Source organism: Tetranychus urticae, chromosome 1 (genome assembly GCF_039701765.1).
Source record: "Tetranychus urticae isolate SD_2017Ah chromosome 1, NJAU_TeUrti_SD_1.0, whole genome shotgun sequence".
Classification (NCBI taxonomy): Eukaryota; Metazoa; Arthropoda; class Arachnida; order Trombidiformes; family Tetranychidae; genus Tetranychus; species Tetranychus urticae.
The window spans coordinates 14121176-14142053 of NC_142958.1; the positions used below are offsets into that span (position 1 = coordinate 14121176).

The 20878-nt window shown below is 34.1% G+C and overlaps 1 protein-coding gene across 1 annotated transcript; it reads right to left on the reverse strand.

Moving 5' to 3' along the window:
- Positions 1-2193: 2193 nt before the first annotated feature.
- PlexA (plexin A) lies at positions 2194-20518 on the reverse strand. The gene is made up of 6 exons (XM_015938185.3): positions 17938-20518; positions 13463-14714; positions 11596-12767; positions 4090-6201; positions 3264-3338; positions 2194-2388 (listed from the first exon to the last, which is right to left on the reverse strand). Exons 1-6 carry the CDS (start codon positions 19375-19377, stop codon positions 2302-2304), a joined length of 6138 nt encoding a protein of 2045 aa, XP_015793671.1. The 5' UTR covers positions 19378-20518; the 3' UTR covers positions 2194-2301.
- Between the last annotated feature and the right edge of the window lie 360 nt (positions 20519-20878).

Consider the following 20878-nt stretch of genomic DNA (forward strand, 5'->3'; position numbering starts at 1 on the left):
GTCGCTTTTTGCATGTCGAGTGAAGAGTTGAACAAAAGTCAAATGAATAATGTTTTTTGCTTCTAAAGACGACACTCTCTCGAGTCAACTACAACAGCGTCTTTAGTGTGTCTTCATGTAATCTTTCTTATTATGAAACTTTATTGGTCAACTTTGAGATGAAACTTTTCAAGAAGAGGTTCAAGTTGATTGTTGGCTTTAATCAAATGTTCACATGAAGTAAAGGTTGTTGTTACATGTAAGTAGCTGAAAAGTAAATATTAACCAGTCAATATTAATGTTGAGGCTAAAAAGGAGTGGAGATTATTAGTTTAATGGAAGAGGTAAGATGAAGATGATAACAGGACAACATGAAAATGATATAATCAATCTATTTCAATGGGAATGATAATCTAATAACAAATTAGGAATAACATTAGTTGCATCAGTAAATTGATACAAGAAACGAAACAAATTATTTGATCACAACAAAGTAACAAATTATTATCATTATCATCATTATAATCATCATTATTATTCTTATTGGATTTTGTTTTTCGATCTTTCAACTTGATAATTCTCTCTATTCTGTTTACCATAAACTGAATACTAATGAAAGTGAAACATTGAAATCAATATTATTGATTCAGGTAAAAGGTAAAAGCAAATTTAAAGGCAAAATAAACACAAAACAAAAAAAGATTCAACAATTGAAATTGAATCATTTCAATGTTTCCTGTTAATTATGAAAAAGGCTTGATGATTGTTTTGGTGGAAAAATGAAAAGGAAAAGGAATTTCAGCAAATTGTAATGAATTATCGATTAAAGTGAATAATGAACACTTTTTCATCTCTTTTCATAATTTTGTCTGATGAAGCCAATTTGTGAAGGTTAAAGTAGCACAAAATGTTCACAACCAATGTTGACTTGTGATTCAATTGAATTCTGATTAGGTGTAACTTACCCGGGGAAAAGTGAACAAGAATAAAGAAGCAAGATGATGATGAAGATGATGATGAAAGTAAACCATTGAGTTGGAAGAGAGTAAAAGAGTTTATCATAAAATCGATTCTGTCATTTCCAAAGTAAACCCATTGAACAGACTCAATGATAATCAATGAAACAGTTCAATGTCCCTTTACCTTGCAGCCAAACCTTATTACCTTCGAACTTTTTTTTTCTTCTTCTTCTTCTATTATTGGATTAAGATACTCTGGGCTCTTTGCTTCTCCATTAGACATATAATATCATGAAGAGAAGAAAAGGAAGAAAGAACAAAAAAAAATGGTAAAAAAAACAAACTTTTTGCCAACAAATTGTTGCTCTTTTTTTGCCCAAACCTTTTATGCTTTTGCTTCAACTTTATCCCAAGACTGAGCATCTTTCAACTCGATAATTCAATTGTTTCCTTATTGACCGCCATTTGGCTGTTTATCGATAATCATTTTTCAATTAAATTTACGACAAAAGCAAATGGAAAAGGTAAGATGATAATGGAAATGAGTATTGAATTTCATGAGAACAGGGAATGATTCTTATCCATAATGAATAACATTTTTTTTCATCTCTTTTATTCTTTTCTTCATATTATTCATATTGCTATCATCATCATGTGCATAAATGCCCTTTTTAATGTCCTCACCATTGTAATTATCATTTGGTAATGGCAACGAGAAAACAAATTGCAAGATGAATGAAAGGTAAATCGTGAGAGAGGAAAGATGAAGATGTTATTCATCAACAGAAATAAAAGTTGTTCAGTTCATCTTGAATCAGCTAAAAGCTCTTGGAAAAATGAGATTTTTTTTTGTAACTTTTTTCTTTTCGTTTTTTGCTTCTCTTGCCAATGAGATTAACCAATGAACTGAAATTGAAAGTGGCTAATGATGTTGATGGTGAAATGATGATAACTTTTTTTTCCTTGTTTTGTGAACAAAACGTTATCATTATTATCATCTCATAAACAAAATAACCGGTTATTGGTTTGCCTTTTGTAAAGTCTTCATCAACTGAAATTAACTTTCCGGTTAAGATTTTAATCGCACTTGAATGTTTCACTTTTTTTTCTCACAAGTTTACAGGATAATTTACTCGACTCAATATATGCCATTGGATAAGTGAAAGTTAATATCAATGTGAACTGAGTTTCAGGCTTGAAGGATGGTGAAAATGAAACTATTGACACTTTTTGTGAAAGAAAAGGTTGAAAACAGTTTTTAACATAAATAACTTTTCGCTTGTATTTTTTAGTCAAATGTAAATACACAGTGAGATAGAGAGAGAGAGAGAGAGAGAGACATGATTGATGGAAATGATGATGATTATGATATCATTGCATGAACTTGGTCCAGTCTGTAGGCAAGTTTGTGGTTGACGGAAAATTCATCTTCTTGTAAAGTCAACATTAGCTGAAAATGGAAGAAAAATGCAAAGAGAAAACATTAGAAATTTTTGTCTTCAGTAAATTATAGATTGACATATTTGGGCCAGAAACATCAATGGGCATCATTAAAGGTCATCATCAGTAGGTGAGACTCAAGTTGCTGAAAAGCTCAAACATCTCAATACAAGTTTACCCAATTTACAACCGAAATACCTTGAAAACCAGAAACCAAATTTCATGATAAACCAATAAGAATCGATACTAAAAGTCGAAAATAAAATGGCAAAGAAATGCAAGTAAAATTTGAAGATCGAAAGGAACAAAGGTTCGATCGACCGAAAATTCAATTCTTTCAATTTACTTCTTCAAACCATTTTCCCTGAAATTGTCTTTAGACCCATTCCACTAACCCTAATCTTTCGCATTTGAATAGCGATTTTTGAAACATTGTTTGATTTGAATGAAGAAATAATTGAATTTTGAAAAATGATGAAAATCTTTTGATAAGCGAATCGTTTACTCGAATTGGTTTGTTCAGAAGATTGATTAATTCATATTTCACCTTCTTTGTGCATTGTATTTTTGAAATTTTAGTCCTTTTATGTACTAACAAATAGTGACAGAAATGTTAAACTTTTGGTAGATCATGCAACTGGTTTTCATGGTTATTCAACTGGTTTCGGCGGCGATAAATTTTAGGCAATTTGCCCATACAAAGTTTGGATCCTCCTCAAGTTATCTTTTTTATTCTTGCCTTACCTTCACCCGTTTGGCTACCTTTTTTTACAATCCTAATGGTTGATGAAACTGATGATAATTTAATCTCTTTTTTTGATGTTCTTTATTATGGCCTTCTTTTTTTACCTTTCAATGTGCAATAAATTGGATTAAAATTCTTACCTGGTCGTTATATTTGACTGCGAAGTTGTAAAGTTCTTGTAAAGCTACATTTGTATTGAATTCATGAGCATGGAGCTGTAAACGAGAGAGAGAAATGAATAAACAAGAAATGTTATTAATAGTTGACTAAATCAATGATGAGAAACAAGTCAACAGAGTAGATTGATTGCCTTCAATAATAACATTGAGCACACTTTAACTAACGATGCTTTTTGTCAACCTTAAAGAATCTCATTCTTGGGAAAAAGCTGTTGGAGAAAAATTTATTCATCATTTGAAAGAACAACCAACTTAATGAGGAAAAAAAGCAAACCAAAAATCAATAGTAAAAATTTAAAAGTAAATTTGCAAAGAAAAAAAGAAATTCATTTTCCATGTCAGCTTGAAAATAATGCAATTATCGAGAGCAATAAATGGAATCTTCATTTCCAGTAGAAACATTTATCCCTTTCATGGAGAAATGGCTGAAGTATATTTACCGATGCAAATAGTTGTTTGATTAACCAAACAGTTTAAAGTATTTTCACAAACGACTATCAAACTTGAGCTTTCCTGTCTGAAAACATAATCCAAGTGGAAGGGAAGAATGCATGATAAATGAAAGCGAATAATGAAAAATAATTTTTCAACTGATGGATGAAATGAGTCTAACACAAAAAAAGGTAAACTGACAGAAAGGTTTCACCGAGAAGAGTAATTCCAGTGAAACTCTGGGGATAAGCAAAGGGCTGCTTTGAGGAAACAAAGCAATTTGTTGTTTAACCGAGGCGTGTATTGAAGGCAATCATTGGAGAAACTAATCAACATTAATTGATTGTAAACTTACCCTTGATTCTTGGGCTAACATTGAATTCATATCTTGATCACTAATTGCAGGCATCATTTTGATGTTTTGATAATACGATTCAACCCAATCCTTGTAGATTGGTATATCTTTGGCGTACAGAAGTTTACTTGAGGGTGAATCTTTGCCCAACCGATGATCCGATTTAGAGCAGGCATCCATAAAGGTTTGAGCTACAACGGACAGGCAAGAGTCGACTATGTTGCTCTTGTTAATGTCAAACACAAAGTTGGGATTTTTAATTAAATTGACCCAAAATCGTAAAGGTAAACTATTTGATTTCCAGGTGTGAACAGTTTCCAGATCAGTGATTCCATGGTTAATGGCTTGATCATCGAGAAAGTCAAACATGTATTTAATGGCCAATGGAAGAGCAGAACCTCGGTTTGCTATGGAAAATATTGTCTCGAAAAGATCGTCGACAAACTTTTGCAGGGTTCCCTTGGTTGAAAGTAAACGGGTTAAATAAATTTCCGTTACAAGGCGATTATTGCGTTCATCTTTATTCTGTTCACTGTCATGGTGACGAACCAAGTGCCAAATTTTGTAACCATTTTCAAGATCATGGTTAAGAGGTGAGGTTGCCCTGGAAAGTGGCGGTGAACAGGTTTTGTTGTAACCGCCAAAGTTTAAAGTTTCATATTTGTGTTTGTCCATTTTCTCGGAAAGAATGGGCAAATTGTACATTGAACTTTGTCTAGGCACTAAACTTAACGAGGCTCCATCCGAGACTCGATAATGAGCAAGAGTATTGACACGTTTCCATTCACCGTCAAACTTGGATGTTGCATCCTCATCTGAAAGTATTAAACGTCCACTTTGACCTGTACGCCATTCAAGGTCAAGATCATCTTTAGAGGGTCTCAACGAGTAGGGTACATTACGATAGATGGCATCGAGACATTTCTCTTTAATTTGAGTTATTGTATCACAATCAAGAACTTTTACTGGAATCTCAATGTTTTCCCCTTGACCAATAATCTGATCAATACCGGAAACATATTGGTTAACCGATTGACTAGACATTACCACATAAACTGTTAACGGTTTATATTCAATTGATTGTCGAATCAACTTTTCCTCGGACAAACTGTACCGAGCTTCACTGGTTATTGCATCAACTGGACCCTTGTCAACCTGTTGTTTAATTGCTCGATAAAGTAGATATAAAGGTTCACCAGCGCACTCGCGAAGAAATTTGTACAATAAAAAGGTAAACCAAGAGGATAACATTTTCTCGGCCACCGATTCGGTTCGCCGTAAAAGCAACTTGGGATGACTTTTACCCTCCATACAGCGTTCAATGAGATCGGCTAAAAGAGTCTTCAATATGTCTGTACAATACTCCATTTTACCTTGAAGAGCAACCATAATGTAAGAGGCAACATTGACTCGATCTCTCATTGAAAAGTTGCGATTAGATTCAAGGGTTCGAATAAAGAGAAGTAGAAAAGTTTTGTTCATAATCAATTGTCCAAAAGATTTAAGGCCTTTCTCGATAGAAGCACGTCTCACAGGATCAAGGTCCATGTCGCGTAAAACTGGATGCTCATTGTCATTGGGAAATAAAACTTTGATCGCATAAATACGATACTCGTGAAAAGGTATTCGAGTGGCCGTCATTTCACCCGTTAAATCAGTCATTTCAGTTTGAAGTTCGGCAAAGGCTTCCTTACACTCGGAGGCCACGCGAAGTTCAAGAACATCCATTTGTTCTTGCATTGATCGAAGAACCCGATTAGATTCAGTTGATTTACGCTTGTAGGCAATGAGAATGACTATAACAATGACAATCAGTATACAGGTGCCAATGATGACGGCAATGACCACAGGCTTGGGTAGGTTGGCATCGGGTGAAGGTGGACGTTCATAGCTAAGTTTACCTATTGTATAGTTGAGGGTATCACCGACCATGACCACAACATCCGGTATGGCACCATCATCCGATTCACCGTTGGCTCTCATGGCGGGAGGCTGAGAGGTTGGTGGGCGACAGGTTAATTGAGATCGTGATAAACTTGTAACATCACAATATTTTGAACCTATTTTAACAACAACATCAGCTTCTTGTGAGGCTCGGTCAAGATTTTTACCCTGAAAAAAGCGGATAATGAGAGAAACAAAAAAAGCAAAAATTAATTGTCAAAAATTTTAATTGAAATGCTAAATTGTTGTTCCATAATGAGCGTGTTTTCAGCCAAATGTTTTATACTTGGTTAAATGGTTCAACACTGAAAGGTGAAGAAACAACATTTCACGACAATTTGGGTTACACTTTTCTTCCACTTTTCATGTTTGCATGAGAATATGATTATTTTTAAAATCATGAAAATTTAATGATAACAATGAAACATTTAGAATGAAATTGCTTTTTGAGAAAAAAATAATTTCTTAATTAAGCAAGACACGTTCAGTGAGCAAGCAAGACAATAATCATGATACCAGGATTCAACAGATTAGCCTAAATTAACCTCAATAATTTGAAGTAATCATTTTTTTCAAGATCACTTTTCCAGCAAGACTCAACTTAATCAACTTTGTAACCTAAAGAGCAATTTAATCTCAACTGCCTAAAGGGTAATAATGATATTGTGCACATAGATCATATTTGTATATTATAAATGGCCATCATTTTGATTCCTTAATCTTCAACTCATTTAACAGCACAACAAAAAAACAGTTAGCGATTAGTAAATGGAGTTGAAATTGACCAACTCGGACTGAAAATGTTGAAGTGAATTGCGGTCAAATTATCAAAATAAATGAGTCGAGTGAACAAAGTGAATGCAACATAAATGATTAACAATCAAATAATGTCTGTGAGTCACAGATTAACCAGAGGGAAGAAGAAAAAAGATGAACCAAACCCTGAAACTTGGAAGGTTGTTCAAGAGACGAAAAGGCATGAACATTGTAATGGAATAAAAAATAGGAAAATTGTTGAGAAGAGTAAGAATGGCAAGAATGAAGATGAGAGAAGATGAAAAACGAAAAGTAAACTTGAAAGATGAAATACATGTTATACTTTTTTCTGGTTCCATTTTTTTCTTCTCCAAATTTTTGCTTCCTTGTACAATCAAATACACACTCGTAATATATATATTTGTTATGTGTGAAAAGCAAGTCTAGAAAGTTTTTCCTTGTCGACTATTTTTCCTTTCATTGTAATCACATTGTAAGGAAATAACAACCTTAAAGAAAGTTGAAAAACACTTCTCTTGGTTTCTTTTTTTTCTGGTGAATCTATCAATTTAACTTAGCATCTTCTTCATTCCTTTCATCTTTCCTTTTTTTCTCATCCTCTGTCTCTCTTTATCTTCACGATCCTTTCTCTTCAACTGGCTTCTTTATCTGCTCTCCAAACCCTCAATCAAAGCAAATCCTAGGAGCACATTACAATTGATCAATGGCAATCAAAATGGAATAAAAATTTTTTCCCTTTTCTCTTTCAATTCTCCTTTTTTCTTCCTCATCCGAGTTATCATCATTTTCATCTTACAAGAATAATATACAACAACAAAAAAGGTAAGAAAAGTGAACAAACAAACAAACAAAAAAGTAACCAGAAAAATGCTGAATGAAACTGAATGAAACTGAATGAGATTGAAAAACAAAACACAGTAAAGATGTAAGGCTGAATTAGAGAATTGATTTTTTCTTTTTTTCGCCCAACAGAGTTTCATTTGTTTTTGGTTGCTTTTTGTGTCAATCCAACAATATTTGTTTCAATATCTCAGTGACAATATTACATGAGATCGTCAGAGATTGACAGAGAAATGAAAACAATTGGACAATTGCAATGAAACTGTTTCTCATGTAAAATGAGAAAAGCCATCAACCTTTGTATAAAAGTACGCCAAATAATTAACATGAGAGTTGCAATGAATTATTCAATTGGCAATAATAATAAAATTTAATCGATTTTCTTGCGTTTTCACTGCCTTTTCCTCTCATCCTGGATCATCATTTTACAAGTTTCTGTGCTTTCCCTTGAGCACTCTTTAGGTAAGATTAATAAGGTTGTTACAAAGAGGCGTAACTATCAGTGGTTCTTGATTTACATGGTTAATGAGAAAATGACTAAAGCTGTTCCAAGCTTATGAATGTAAAATGTGTTAACAGGGAATTGAAAGGGATAATCAAAAAATTACAAATGATGAGGTTAAATTGGAAAAATTAATGACACAGATAAGCCTGTAATGGAACTTTTTTTTTGTTTCAATTGCAAACATGGAAATGATGAAAATGAATATAAAAAGATATTTGTTTTCATCATTTTGTATAATCATTTAGGAAACAAAAGGGAAAAGTATATCGATCAAGAAAATCAATCAAATTTGAAATTGAAATCAATTGGAATCTTTTGCAATTGTAAAAATTGTTTAAACGATTGACGATTGAATAACAAAGGGCAAATTACATTGAATCAGGTTTAGTCATCAATCAAATCAAGACAAAGGGTAAATGTAATTAAAGATGGATCAAAGTGATCAAGTGAGAGTGAACAAGAGTGGGAGAGGAAATGGCTCAAGATGGGGAAGAAATGGCAGAAATGGGAAAGTCTGTAAAGGGCAATAAATGCAAAATGGTCATCATTATATTAGCATGTTAACATAAAGATAATAGCATTTCAAGAGGTTTACAAGGAAACAAAAACAGATGAACATTTTACTCTTTGGCCATCATGAATCAGAATCGCTTTTCTTGTTTCTTTCCTTTGCAAGAAGAAACAAAATGAAATATTTAATATAACATGCATGATACTTAACATCAAACTGTATAATCTTACAAGATTATTGAGGATAGACATAAAAGATGAGAGGATGAGAAGAAGATGAGAAAAGGAGATTGGCAGGTTTGAGAGAAGCAAAATATTGATTATGAATTGGGCGTATCTTTTTTCTTCATTTGGATAAAATGGCCGCAAGGCTTGATTCCCTTTGAAATTCATTCATCTCATGTGTGGATCCATGAGTAACAATTTTTCATGAACAAGCATCAAGAGAAGGATCAAGTATTGAGTTAACCCAAACTAGAAGAAAAAAATCTTCTTCTTGAAAAGAAATAAATTTCAACGAAATTTAGGATAAACAGAATTTTTTCTTCTTCTTTTTTTCCTTTTTTTCTACTTTTGATAATAATATGGAGAAATGATAATGATGATGATGAGGATGGAGATAATGATGGTGAAGGGAAGAAGAAAAGAAAAGGTAAGAAAAGAAATGAAGGAGACAGAGTAAAATGTTGAAGGAAGAAGGGAAAAGGCATAAGTAATGAAGTATGGGAATGCAAAATGATATGTCCTGAAGAGCAAGTTGAATGAGTGAAAATTATGATGAAAATATCTTTCACTTTGCACAGCATAATATATTATATTTTTCAATTAAGAGATGGAAAAAGTATTCTCACAATTCAATCATGATGGTGGCAAGTGAAAAGGCAAGTGAATAAGTGATAACATTTTTGCCACCCTAACAGAGGAATCTTATGAATTTGTTAGTACTTTAAGTGACATAAATCAATGCCCACTAATTTTTGATTCAACACATTTAATTGTGATTAAGGAATATTCAATGTTGAAGAAATGGTTATCAGATGTTTTTAATCATTTTGGTTAATAATAAAAAGCCATCATTTACAGAACTTTCATATTAAGGAAAAAAAGTCAAGACTGAGGATCGGGTTTGATGATGTAAAGGAGGATGAGGATGGAAAGATGGAGGAGGAGGAGGAAGGAATAAATTGGAAGGAAAAGGACAAAAAGGATTGATGTTAATTGGATTGAATTGGGATTGTTTGCAGATAAAAATGGGTTGAATGGTAATGATGAGTGAATAGATTTAATCATGTTGGAATTGTTGGAACAATGAAAATTAAATTGTTACAGTTATTTACTTAAATCTTATGGGAGACACTCATGTTGGTCAAGAGAGTTCAAGTTGAAAAAGGTAAAGTCACAAATTGATTTTGTTACTTGATTGGTCAAATTAATAATAGCCATTGTTAGACTGTTACACTGACCAAACGAAGCAAACATTCAATTGATTTACCATTCACAACAATTAACATCTTCTCACGAGTATTGATCATTTCAAATTGAATTGCATGAATAAGCTAATAAGAGAGCAAATATTAAATCACAACTTTGATAAAAGGTAAACGTTTAATCAATGAAAAGTTATTGTTAGGGAAACGTTAATAGTTTTGTCATAATTGACTGTTAACAAGTAAAAACGATTCAAGTGTTCACAATTTTTCACCATTTCTCATTGTTGTCTCAATATCAACCTCCATTCATTTAATGAAACTTATTCAACTCATGCAATCTCAACAGCTATTTATTTCATTTCTAATAAATAAATAATCACTTTGATATAAGGCGACGCAGGAATAGGAAGGATGAGAAAGATGATAAAGATTATGAAAGAAATGTTGAATTCATGGAAAGCCCAATGAAGAGTAAAGAGTTGAAGATAAAAAAGGATGAAGAAGAAACTTTTTCATTTAATATTTGAAAGGATGAAAAGTTGCTATCATTGGACCATTATACACCTTTCATCCTTAGTTATCACTTTAGATGAAAAGAAGGTAAAAAACGAAAAGATGACATTAAGTTGACAAAAGGTAACAGAAAAGGTTTGTTTGTTTGTCTTTATACTTTCATCTGACAATATCAACATTCGGATGCTTTTTCAAAGTCATCAAGTACTCTTTACAATTGCTACTGAAGGTAAAAGGATTGAAGGCAGGAAGGTAACAAACAAGGTTTGCCATCATTTACGGATATAATTTGTTTATCGAAAATAATTTGATAATTTGTTAACTGGAAAAGTAAACAGAAAGAATTGAGTTTAAGGAATCATGATGACCTATTCAATAGCACAAATCTAATTAAAACTCTTGCAGGATTGAAGGGTAAGTAGGAGAGGATGAGGGAAGGATCAAGAAGGGAAATGAATGGTAAAAAGTGCTAAGAAACTATAGAAATGCAAGTGAATGCATTTAGAGTGACATATAAATAAGAGTTTACGATAAAATCTGAGAGTTTCAAGGTTTCAAACTGAAGCTATCTTAATAAAGTTAATAGCTTCTAATTCACATTTAACCTTTTCTTTACCCTTTTTTTGGTGAATCTGTATTCTTAATGCAACTGCTGTTGTTGTTGATGATGATGATGATAATACTCTTACTTTAATCTTAAGATAATGAGAATCCTCATCAAGCCTCATTGTGTCTCATTTTACCTTAATGTTATCTAACAGCAAATGCACATGAAATGGTTAAGTGGAAGAAGTGGAAAAATGATTCACTCTTTCTCCCTGTTTTTCATGCAATCAACATTTTTGGTTACATTAAATGAATTAAAACACTGAACCAGGGGAGGGTGAGAGAAGGGTGAGTAAACCTGCGTGACGGATAATCTTGAAGCAGGAGAAGATGAAGTGAAGAAGAAAAGAAGAAGAAGAAGAAGAAAAGTTTTTTACTTACATTAATAGTTAAGTAGTCTGATTTGTAATATTTGATCCTCTTTGGTTCATTGAAGTTATGATATTCTGGATTACGGAACATGCGAAATTTGGTGAATGGATTGTAACGGCGTTTGGTTAAATCCATGACGGAAGGAACTGCATCCATGATGAACCCATAATGAAGCTCAAGATAATCATCTGAATCGGAAAATTTAATCTTATCCAATGGAACAGATGGACTTTTACACTTCATGTCGGCATCAGTTTCAGCGACACACGTACTATTATATTTAACACCGTCCACTTCAACGTAGAGCATTGGATTGCGAACAGATTTAAGGTGAGTTCCTTTAACAAAAATACGAATTCCACCCGATGGAATACCTTTTGGAACATACTTTTGACCTGAACCAGATTCAACGGTTGATATGGTTGGATCGGGAACATACGAGAAATGATATGATTCAAAGGTTCTCACTCCATAGTCAAACTTGACACGAACCCGTTCCTCACCGGGTTCAACTCGAGCCGAAGTCATGCACTCTACAAGATTTTGATCACGAGAAATGACCTCACAAGGAAGATCACCAAGGTAGGCTGAAACGGAAGAACCGGCATTCATGTGGAGACCCCAAATCTTGAGTCGAGTTCCACCCGATTTGGGGCCCGAAATGGGATCAATGGATGTTATAAGAGGAGACACAAAGTGAAAATATTCACTCGACTTTGCCGTGTAATCATTTTGAACTTTAACCACCACAGGTCCAGCAATTGAATTGGCCATGACCCGGGTTATGTTGGGCTCACGAATTTGACAAGTGATTCTAGATGTTTTCACATAACGCTCCTTGAAGGGAACACAATTAATTAATCCAATGGTAACACCATTCTGTTCATGGGCAACATGAACACCATTTCCAATGTCCTCAAAGTTTCGACCCAAATTGATGCCCTCAATGGTGATATTGGTCCCACCTTCCCATGGACCCGATTTAGGGAAAAAGTCGACGATCTGTGGATCAGGGCAAGTTTGCTGTTTATTAAGCCAAGCCAATTGGTTGTCTTTGGCGCGTTCAGTGCACTTCTCTTCAACATCACACTGATCATGGCACCAGCCACAGTTGTATTTATCAGGCAACTCCAGGCACATGCCACAATTATCAGCCATTCCTTGACATTGATAGACAATGACTGTTGTTTATGGACCAATGATGATTTAATCGAAAAGTAATAATTAAGAGAAGAGAGAAAAGAGAGAAAAAAATATATGTTATTAAGACAATGTTCATCCTTGGATAGACTTCAATTAAGAGGAATGGCACGAAAAAAGGTAGGGCCAGGTCAATAACATGGGGAAACTTTCATTTTAAGGTTGGTCTTTTCTGTGAATCTACATCATTATTATTAACGTTTATAATCAACGAGAGAAAGAGTGAAAAAAGGGAAGAATTTTTTGTTTCTCTTTTTCTCTCAAAGAGATTCTTTTCATGAGACAAGATCAAAGATTAGGGAAAGATTAAGGTAATTTGTGATATAACTCGTGGTTGCGTTTAAGGGTGCGTGCCTTTACAGTTTATGCATGATTTTGCCTCTTCTCTTGACAGCTTGTCGTACAGTTAACTGACGCCCTAAAGACACACAGAATGTGAACGGTACAAAAATGTAAATATTTTGGGTAAACTGAGTTGATAAATGGCAACTGGAAGCGACAGTTATTCAAAATAGACATGAATCAAAGCTCTTTTTGTTTAACGATGACAATGTTGAGGGAATGTTGAAAAGATGATGGTAATGAGGGTATAATTTTCATGTTGATTATAATCTATAATAATTAATGAATGTAAAAGGTTGTCTGGGTTTTTTGGGATTAGATTAAATCGACTTACCGTGAATATTTTGTGGATTATCGAGTGGCTTTGCTCCATCCCAGATGACTGCAAAGGCAGCCGTTATGTTGGGAGCATTTGTTGAGTATTGGAATTTCATTTGATCACAATAAATTGTATCACCAAGAAGCTGAGCAGGAACTTGTTTAACACGTCCCTCAATATTGAACTGACAGATGAAGCGAGTTGAAACGATAAATTGTGGAATATTTTCAACCTTTACTTGGATTCGTTGGGAACTGCCAGAAGGTGCCAACACTTCACTAGAGATGGCAGAGGTAGCATTGACTCGAGGACAAAATCCAGGACCAGAACGTATACTTGGACCAATGGATCGAAGTCCAGTGACAAGAATGTCATTTCGACAGTTTTCCCCTGTATCATGAGTACACCGGTGACCACCGACACACCAATCACAGGGAAAAGGTGAGGAAACACATTGAGTACAGCTTAGGTAGGAGCTGCAATCGTAAAAGGTAAAATTGGTTGCTACAAAATCGGGTCCAGTTTTCATTCGAACGGAAAGTTTAGCAGTAAAATGGTGACTTCCAGGAGGTATTTGAGGTAAAGTATCGGTTGGTGGAGTTGGACAGTTGATACCATGAACTGAACGTGTTGCATTGGTTATCCGAGTTTTACCGAATGCAGTGAAAGCACAAAAAAATTGTCCATCCAAGGCGGGTAAATTGTCGATAAAGAGTCCCAATGTTCGGGTTGTGGTTCGTTGAAGTTGAGCTGGACTGACGTGGGTAATGGTTGTACACTTGCCCGACTTGTAGGATAACCAGTAGAGTGGATCGGCTGCAGCTTCAGCACAATCACTTCTCAGAGAGCATTTATTTTCCAATGAACACCAACCACAGTAGGGATCACGAGCACCCAAACACTCTGAACAGGTTCGATAAATTTGACACTCTTGAACTTTAAGCATGGTAACCCTTTTCTCTGTCATCACATAAAGATAATTTTTATTGGTTGATGAGAAAAGCATGTCACTATTAATGGCACTTCCTTCATCAATGAGTAAAGTCGCATATTCAAAGGCCGAGGTAACTGTTTCAACAACCGTCTTCTTAAGGTAACCCGTTGAGGTGCCCAAAAAGGCAACCGTATAATCATGAGTTGAGGTGGCTGCAACCGAGGTAAGCAGCACATTGTGATAAGTGATAGCTGGTGAAGCTTCAATGGGCATGGTTCCACCAAGAGGAGTGTTTACATCTAATCCACAGAAATCATCATTTATTTGCACTTGCTGTTAATCATGATTAGGAATCAAAGTGATGCAAATTTTGCAGATTAAATGATGATCCATCAAATGGCAAAAAAAGAGGTTTCAACATTATCATGAACCACAATAATGTCATGAAGGTAATATCACAAGTGATGAGTAAAAGTTAATGTCCGGTTAGAAGTGGTATTTGTGGTAACCCAAAACAATGGCATGAAGTTGAGTGAAAAGCAATTCGTAGATGGATTAAGTTGAACATTATTTGAAGCAAATAATGAAATGGGAAAACAGTCAAAAAGGCAGCCAAAATAATTGGATGGTAAAAGGATGAAGATAATGAGAAGACAAGAGAAGAAAAGAAAGTGAATTAGAAAGAGACATCAGTGATTATTATCGATGGTGACATTTATGAAATGGAGTAACATGTACAATGAAAATGGAGTAAAATATATAAGTCATGGAGGATCAATAAAAAAATAGCTAAGAATTGTGAAGAAGGAAATTTCATTTCAACTTCTGTTTTCATCCTCATCATCCTTTTCTGATGTTTTTCTCGTTCCGTGAAGGTAAACCTTTAAAAAGTCTCATGAAGGAGAGAGCTGATAATGCTTTTATTCATTTCCTAGTTTCAACATTGGAAAAGGGAAGAAAAGAAAAGGCAAAGATGATCAAGTTCATCATAATCATGAAAATAGATCATAATGTTTCTTGTAACTTTCATCATTTTTAGGCAAATAAATCTCTAAGCTTGGAGTTTCTTTTATTCATTTTCTTGCTACTTTTTTCTTCTCTTTCTCTCTCTCTTCCATTCCAACTTCATTTTCATCATCTTCATCGTCTTCTTTTTGATTACTTTCATCTTCTTTTTCTTCCCTAGAGAAGGTTTCATCTTTCTCTTGGATGAAAGATTACACGAGATTGGAGGAAAAAGGTTGCAGAGTAAATGGAAGAGAAATGATGAAAAAAAGTAAAAGCAATGAAAATAAAAGAGAGAAAAGGAGGAAGAAGATGAGAGTGAAGATGGAGTTTGATGGAGGTAAAAGTAAAGCTTAATGTGATCCTTGTAAGTAATTAAATTCAATCAGTATTGACCAAGTAGAAGGGTCGATATGATGAAAACCCTGGACATTGAAAGATAATTACTGACTATGAAATACGAGTGAAACCCAACATCAACTTTTCAACAAAAACTTCATTTAAAACAAAAGAATCATTTCCAAAGATGAAACAAAACATTGAAAAACTATTATCACTTTATCATTATTTACCAACAAACTAATTTTGACATTTCATGATCGTTCCTTGAAAATTTCTCAAATTTGTTGTTCAACTTCACCCAAGTTGCGATTCAATCTATTTTTTGGGTTTTTGTTTCTCTTCATTTTCTGGTAAACATTAAATGTTACAATGAAAGTCTAATAGCAAACTAATTTTATAGCATTAACTGTAATTGTCTTTGATTTTTTCTTCATCACATTAGATCTTGCAATACAGTTTCTGGTTATTCTGGTACAAACAGTAACAAGTTGAATAATGACAAACAATGGGTTAACCTTGTTATGTAAAAATCTTATTAACCTAACTAAATAAAGTTGAATATCTTGAGAATTGATTGTACTAAATGGAACAGTAAGAGCACTTCTTAAGGCTCTTTTTGTAACGTAAAGTTGAACGTAAAAGAGCATAAAAACCATTAAGAGATAATTAAAGATCAATTGATCAATTTACACCTTTGCACATACACAGGGAGTAATAGCATAAATACTTTGTATACTTGCAAAGGAATGGTGATGATTATGATGATGATGCGGATAGTTAATAGCAAATTACTAAAGTTAGTGAGTTACTGTTTTTTGGCAACAATTTTTCCGGTGTTAATTGAGAGCATCTTTGTTTCATTTCATGGCAATAATGATATAATATAGAAAGGTGAAACAGAAGAAGCGAAAAAAACGAAAATGGCAAAAATCTATTAAAAGGAAAGGCAAATGATTTAGGAAAGCAATCATTGAATTCAGGATAACGATACAGTTAAATTGATTACATACATGAAGCAGTAAAAAGCATAATAATGCAAACTAACAACCTGAATATTATTGAGGAAGAAGGGAAGAAGAGAAGAAAAAAATGAAGAAAAATCAAAGTGAAAAAGTAGAGGAATAAGAAATGGTAAGCAAGACAATCAAGTTAACGATACTGTAAAAAGAAATGCATTTAATAAATCAAAGTTGTTCTCGGTAAATAGCAATAAAGGGCAAAACTGATTGACGCGTTAAATTTAAAGGAAAACATGAGAAAAGGAAAATGATTAAAGTCTTAAAATATTGAATGTTGAGGACGAGAAAAGAGGACGCAAAAGAGGGACATTACTGAGGAGCGTAAAAAGATGAATGAAGAAACTATTTGCAGATGAAGACAAATGGCTTTATTGCCACAGGAAAATTAAATTGAAATTAATAGTTTGGGTTAAATAAACGGAAATGTTCAGCGTTTGATAATGAAAATTATATCTATTCGAGTTGATTTTTAATTTCAGTAGATTGTGAAGATTTGAAATGAAATAAATTTGGTGTCGAGTGAAAGTGCCTGGCCACTGAAAGTTGTTGGTAAAAGTTAATGGTTTAAATGGTGAAACTATCTAATGTATCTTCATGGGAAAGAGAAATGACGATGAGATGAGGAGGATGGAAAGATGAGAATAAGAAGCCCCATAGAGAAAGATAAAACTGGTAAGAGAAAGAATGAGGAAAGGGAAAAGGTTATGTTGGGTAAAAAAAGAGTCAATGTTTTTCAGGCTCTTTTTTACGGGTCTAGAAAGCACACCCAGAGCGAAATGCGAGAAGAGGAATGAGACTTTTTACAAGGATAATCTGCATCCTTTAGCATATTTTTTTAATCATTATTGAATGTCAATAATTTGGGTTTACAAACATATGGCTCAAAGCTGGGTTGTCGTTGTTGGTTTGGTTAGTGTTTGGTTGCTGTGATAATTGTCGGTCAACAAACACACTGACCGACGAAAGAGGATGGAAGAAGAGGAAGAAAGAATAAGGGAAACTAAAGTAAAAATTTGGTGCTTGCTTTTTGCAAACATTGAAAAGCAAATAGAGCAAAAAGGTAAAGAAAGCGTAAAGCAAACTATGATTGGAAATGAGAGAGATAGAGGATAATCAAGGAAGAATATGAGAATAGGAAGAAAAATGAGGATAAACGGGCATAAACAAGATTAGGAGTGGATAAGACTTACAGTTAGTTCACAATCTTTGGTTGGATTGACAAAATCAAGTCCTTGGTTTCCGTTTCCATTGAAACAATGTTGAATATTTTGAGTGAATTTCCGATGGACAGCGGATAAGGCATAAACACAGAGAGCTGATTTAGTATCGGGTTGATTGTAAACATCACCTTTATCCAGTGATTTGGCAAAAACTACAAATAAAACTTTATCCTGGGCAGTGATGCCCAATGAAACAGCCAGTTCGGAACCAGGATTTCCAACGTAAGCTGCTTGGGCCAAATTATAATCATGTTCATCAGATTTACAGACCAAGGGAACTTCAGTGTAAGAATAATAATGGAGATCTTTTTGACAGATGCGAACAAGTTTAGATATAAAGGGTTTCGGTGATTCGCTGGTTTTCTTTTGAAATGTGACAAAATATGAGAAGCCTTGGTAAGAGAAACCGTAAACATAGCTTATGGGATAACGATCTCGAGCCAACGAGTTTACCAGTAAACGGGTTCCTGTTGTTACACCGGTGGCAGCGACAAGAAACATGTTGGATGAGTCTAGGGATCGACTTGAAACTGTGGGCACATCTGAACCATAAGGACCATTGCCAGTGTAGGAAACACCAACATAGAGAACATGCATTCGAGTTAGACTTGAAGGTCCGGGTGCGATAAAGGCAACCGTAGAAGCGGTCGCATTGTTGGCCACCACAGATTCATTTGCTGGTGTCTCGTGTATGGAAATGTTTTCTGATCTATGGACTGAGCATACACCTTGAAACAGACTGCCACAGGAAATTAGTTGACTTTTAGGATAATCAATGACAAGAGCTTTATTCCAATAGTTTGTTGGCTTTAAACGGATACCTGGACAATTACGGGTAACTGGACATTCAGCTGAATCAGGTCGGGGTCCCATCTCTACAGAGGTTTCAAGACGTAAATTAGAGTTGAGCTGGTATATCCTATTAACAGCTCCAATATAAACTTGACCAGTATAATCATTGACGGTTAAATGATTAAATTTAATATTATTTACATCCTCAAAAGCGGCATAAGAACTATTGGTTGCTGGTATTGTTCTAGGTTGACAATCTACAAATAAAACAAGCCTAGTTGAGAAAATAATCACAATATATACAAGAGAAAACATGAAAATTAATGGTTGAAAATGGCGACAATGATTATGCAGATGATGGTTATTTAAAGTAGATGTAGATGGTTTGCTAGACTTATGAGGGTGATGATGACAAAGGTCATGTCGCTGATTATGTGGATGATGATACTTTTGATGACGATAATGTTGATTGGATGAAGACTGATCAATATGATCCGTCTTCTGGTGTTTATAGTGCTTGTGATGCTGTTTATCTGGTGGATGGTGGTAAGGATCAGGATCCTGGTAAAGATGATCCTGTTGGTTGAAACGGCTGTAAACTTGATGAAGAAGGCTCATTGATTGACACAGGTTGACACAAAGAGAGATATTGATAAAATTAATATCACCATTGATACATGATTAAAAAAAGTGATTCAATTGAAAACTAAAAAAGAAAGGTAAATATTGATTCCATTTCCACTGTCAAATGATAAAAACAGAGCATAAAAAGAGAGAAAGAATAGCCATCAACAGGGAAAACCAGAAGACTCTTTAAGATGGCGTAACTGCTAGACACAAAAAGGGAAAACTGGTAATGTAACAATTAAAAACAACTGATTATCCTGTTTACACAATTAGATGGCATAATGTTTCCATGATGAGTCGATTATAATAATAAAATATAGAAATTAAATCCTAATGAGCACACAATTTATAAACAGTAATAGAAAATTGATGAAACCCAAATTTCATATCAATTTAAGCTGCCATCTAAAGTTGAGATCATGTTGATGGCTTCTCACTAAACATTTAATCTCATCTTGTTGCCAGCTTTTGCTCTTTTCTCTTTGCTTCTAAGCTTCTGGTTACCACACCCATTAATACTTGAGCCGTTAGTGACATCTAACAAAACCAAATGTAACCATTAACGATCGGAATGATTCAAAAACATTTACAGTTTTGAACCAATTTTGGTGGAACCAGAATCAGATTTGAAGAAAAGTATTCATCAATTGAACGCATCTAAATATATTCACACTAATGGTACGATTAATTAGCAATAAAATCTCATAGAGATATTAATAGCCAATAGAATCATCAACCTTTAAAAGGAAATCCAACTCTAATGATTAATAATTAGCAAGAAAGGAAGCAATGATAAGAGTTGAATTTTCTGGAATTTTTTAGTTAAATTCAGGTTAAGAAAAAGTCAGGTACACCTATGTGAATTTGTTAATCGGTGACAGACAAAAAAAGGTTGAGAACCAAAAAATTACCAGAATTACCAGTTTTTTGGTTTTCATTCTACCGTTAACAGCAGCTCGTTATTCAATCTTATGTCATGAGTCAGTATATTATCATTTATCCATAAAAATAAACAATATTGAATGAGCAATCGAACAATCAAATTGATGTAATCAACTATGGATCTTTGATAATTATAAGTGCAAGAAATCAAAACAAAAACAAGAAGTGTTTAAGCATGTATTAGCTAATAGCTGTTCTAACAGATGGCAGTAAAATCTTTCGAACGATTTTAATCGATTTTTCTCAAACGATCGATTTTTAATATCAGCATTGCTGATGCAGCAACAGAAAGACGAGAAAGATTACAAAGAGGAAAAGAAAGAGCGAAAAAGTGGGAAAATTCGAACGTTCAAATCGCACCGAAAAAGTCTAAAAAATCGATTATAATCGATGCATCTAACTAATCGATTATCCCTTTTCGATCCACACTAGATGGCAGCACAACTGTTAGCTTCACTTGTAACAAGTTGATAGTAGAGTTCAAAGTCAATAGATGGCAGACCAATCCAGGGAATTGCACTTAAAATTGAAAGCAAGGAGTTATGATATT

Bases quoted from the DNA above. Each gene is read 5' to 3' on its own strand.
- PlexA (XM_015938185.3), bottom strand. From the start codon at position 19,377: ATGAGCCTTCTTCATCAAGTTTACAGCCGTTTCAACCAACAGGATCAT. The intron at 14,715-17,937 runs GTAAGTCTTATC...CATGATTAACAG, and splicing joins CCAAAGATTGTGAACTAACT to CAAGTGCAAATAAATGATGA. The intron at 6,202-11,595 runs GTAAGTAAAAAA...CGCTTTTTTCAG, and splicing joins CAGACTACTTAACTATTAAT to GGTAAAAATCTTGACCGAGC.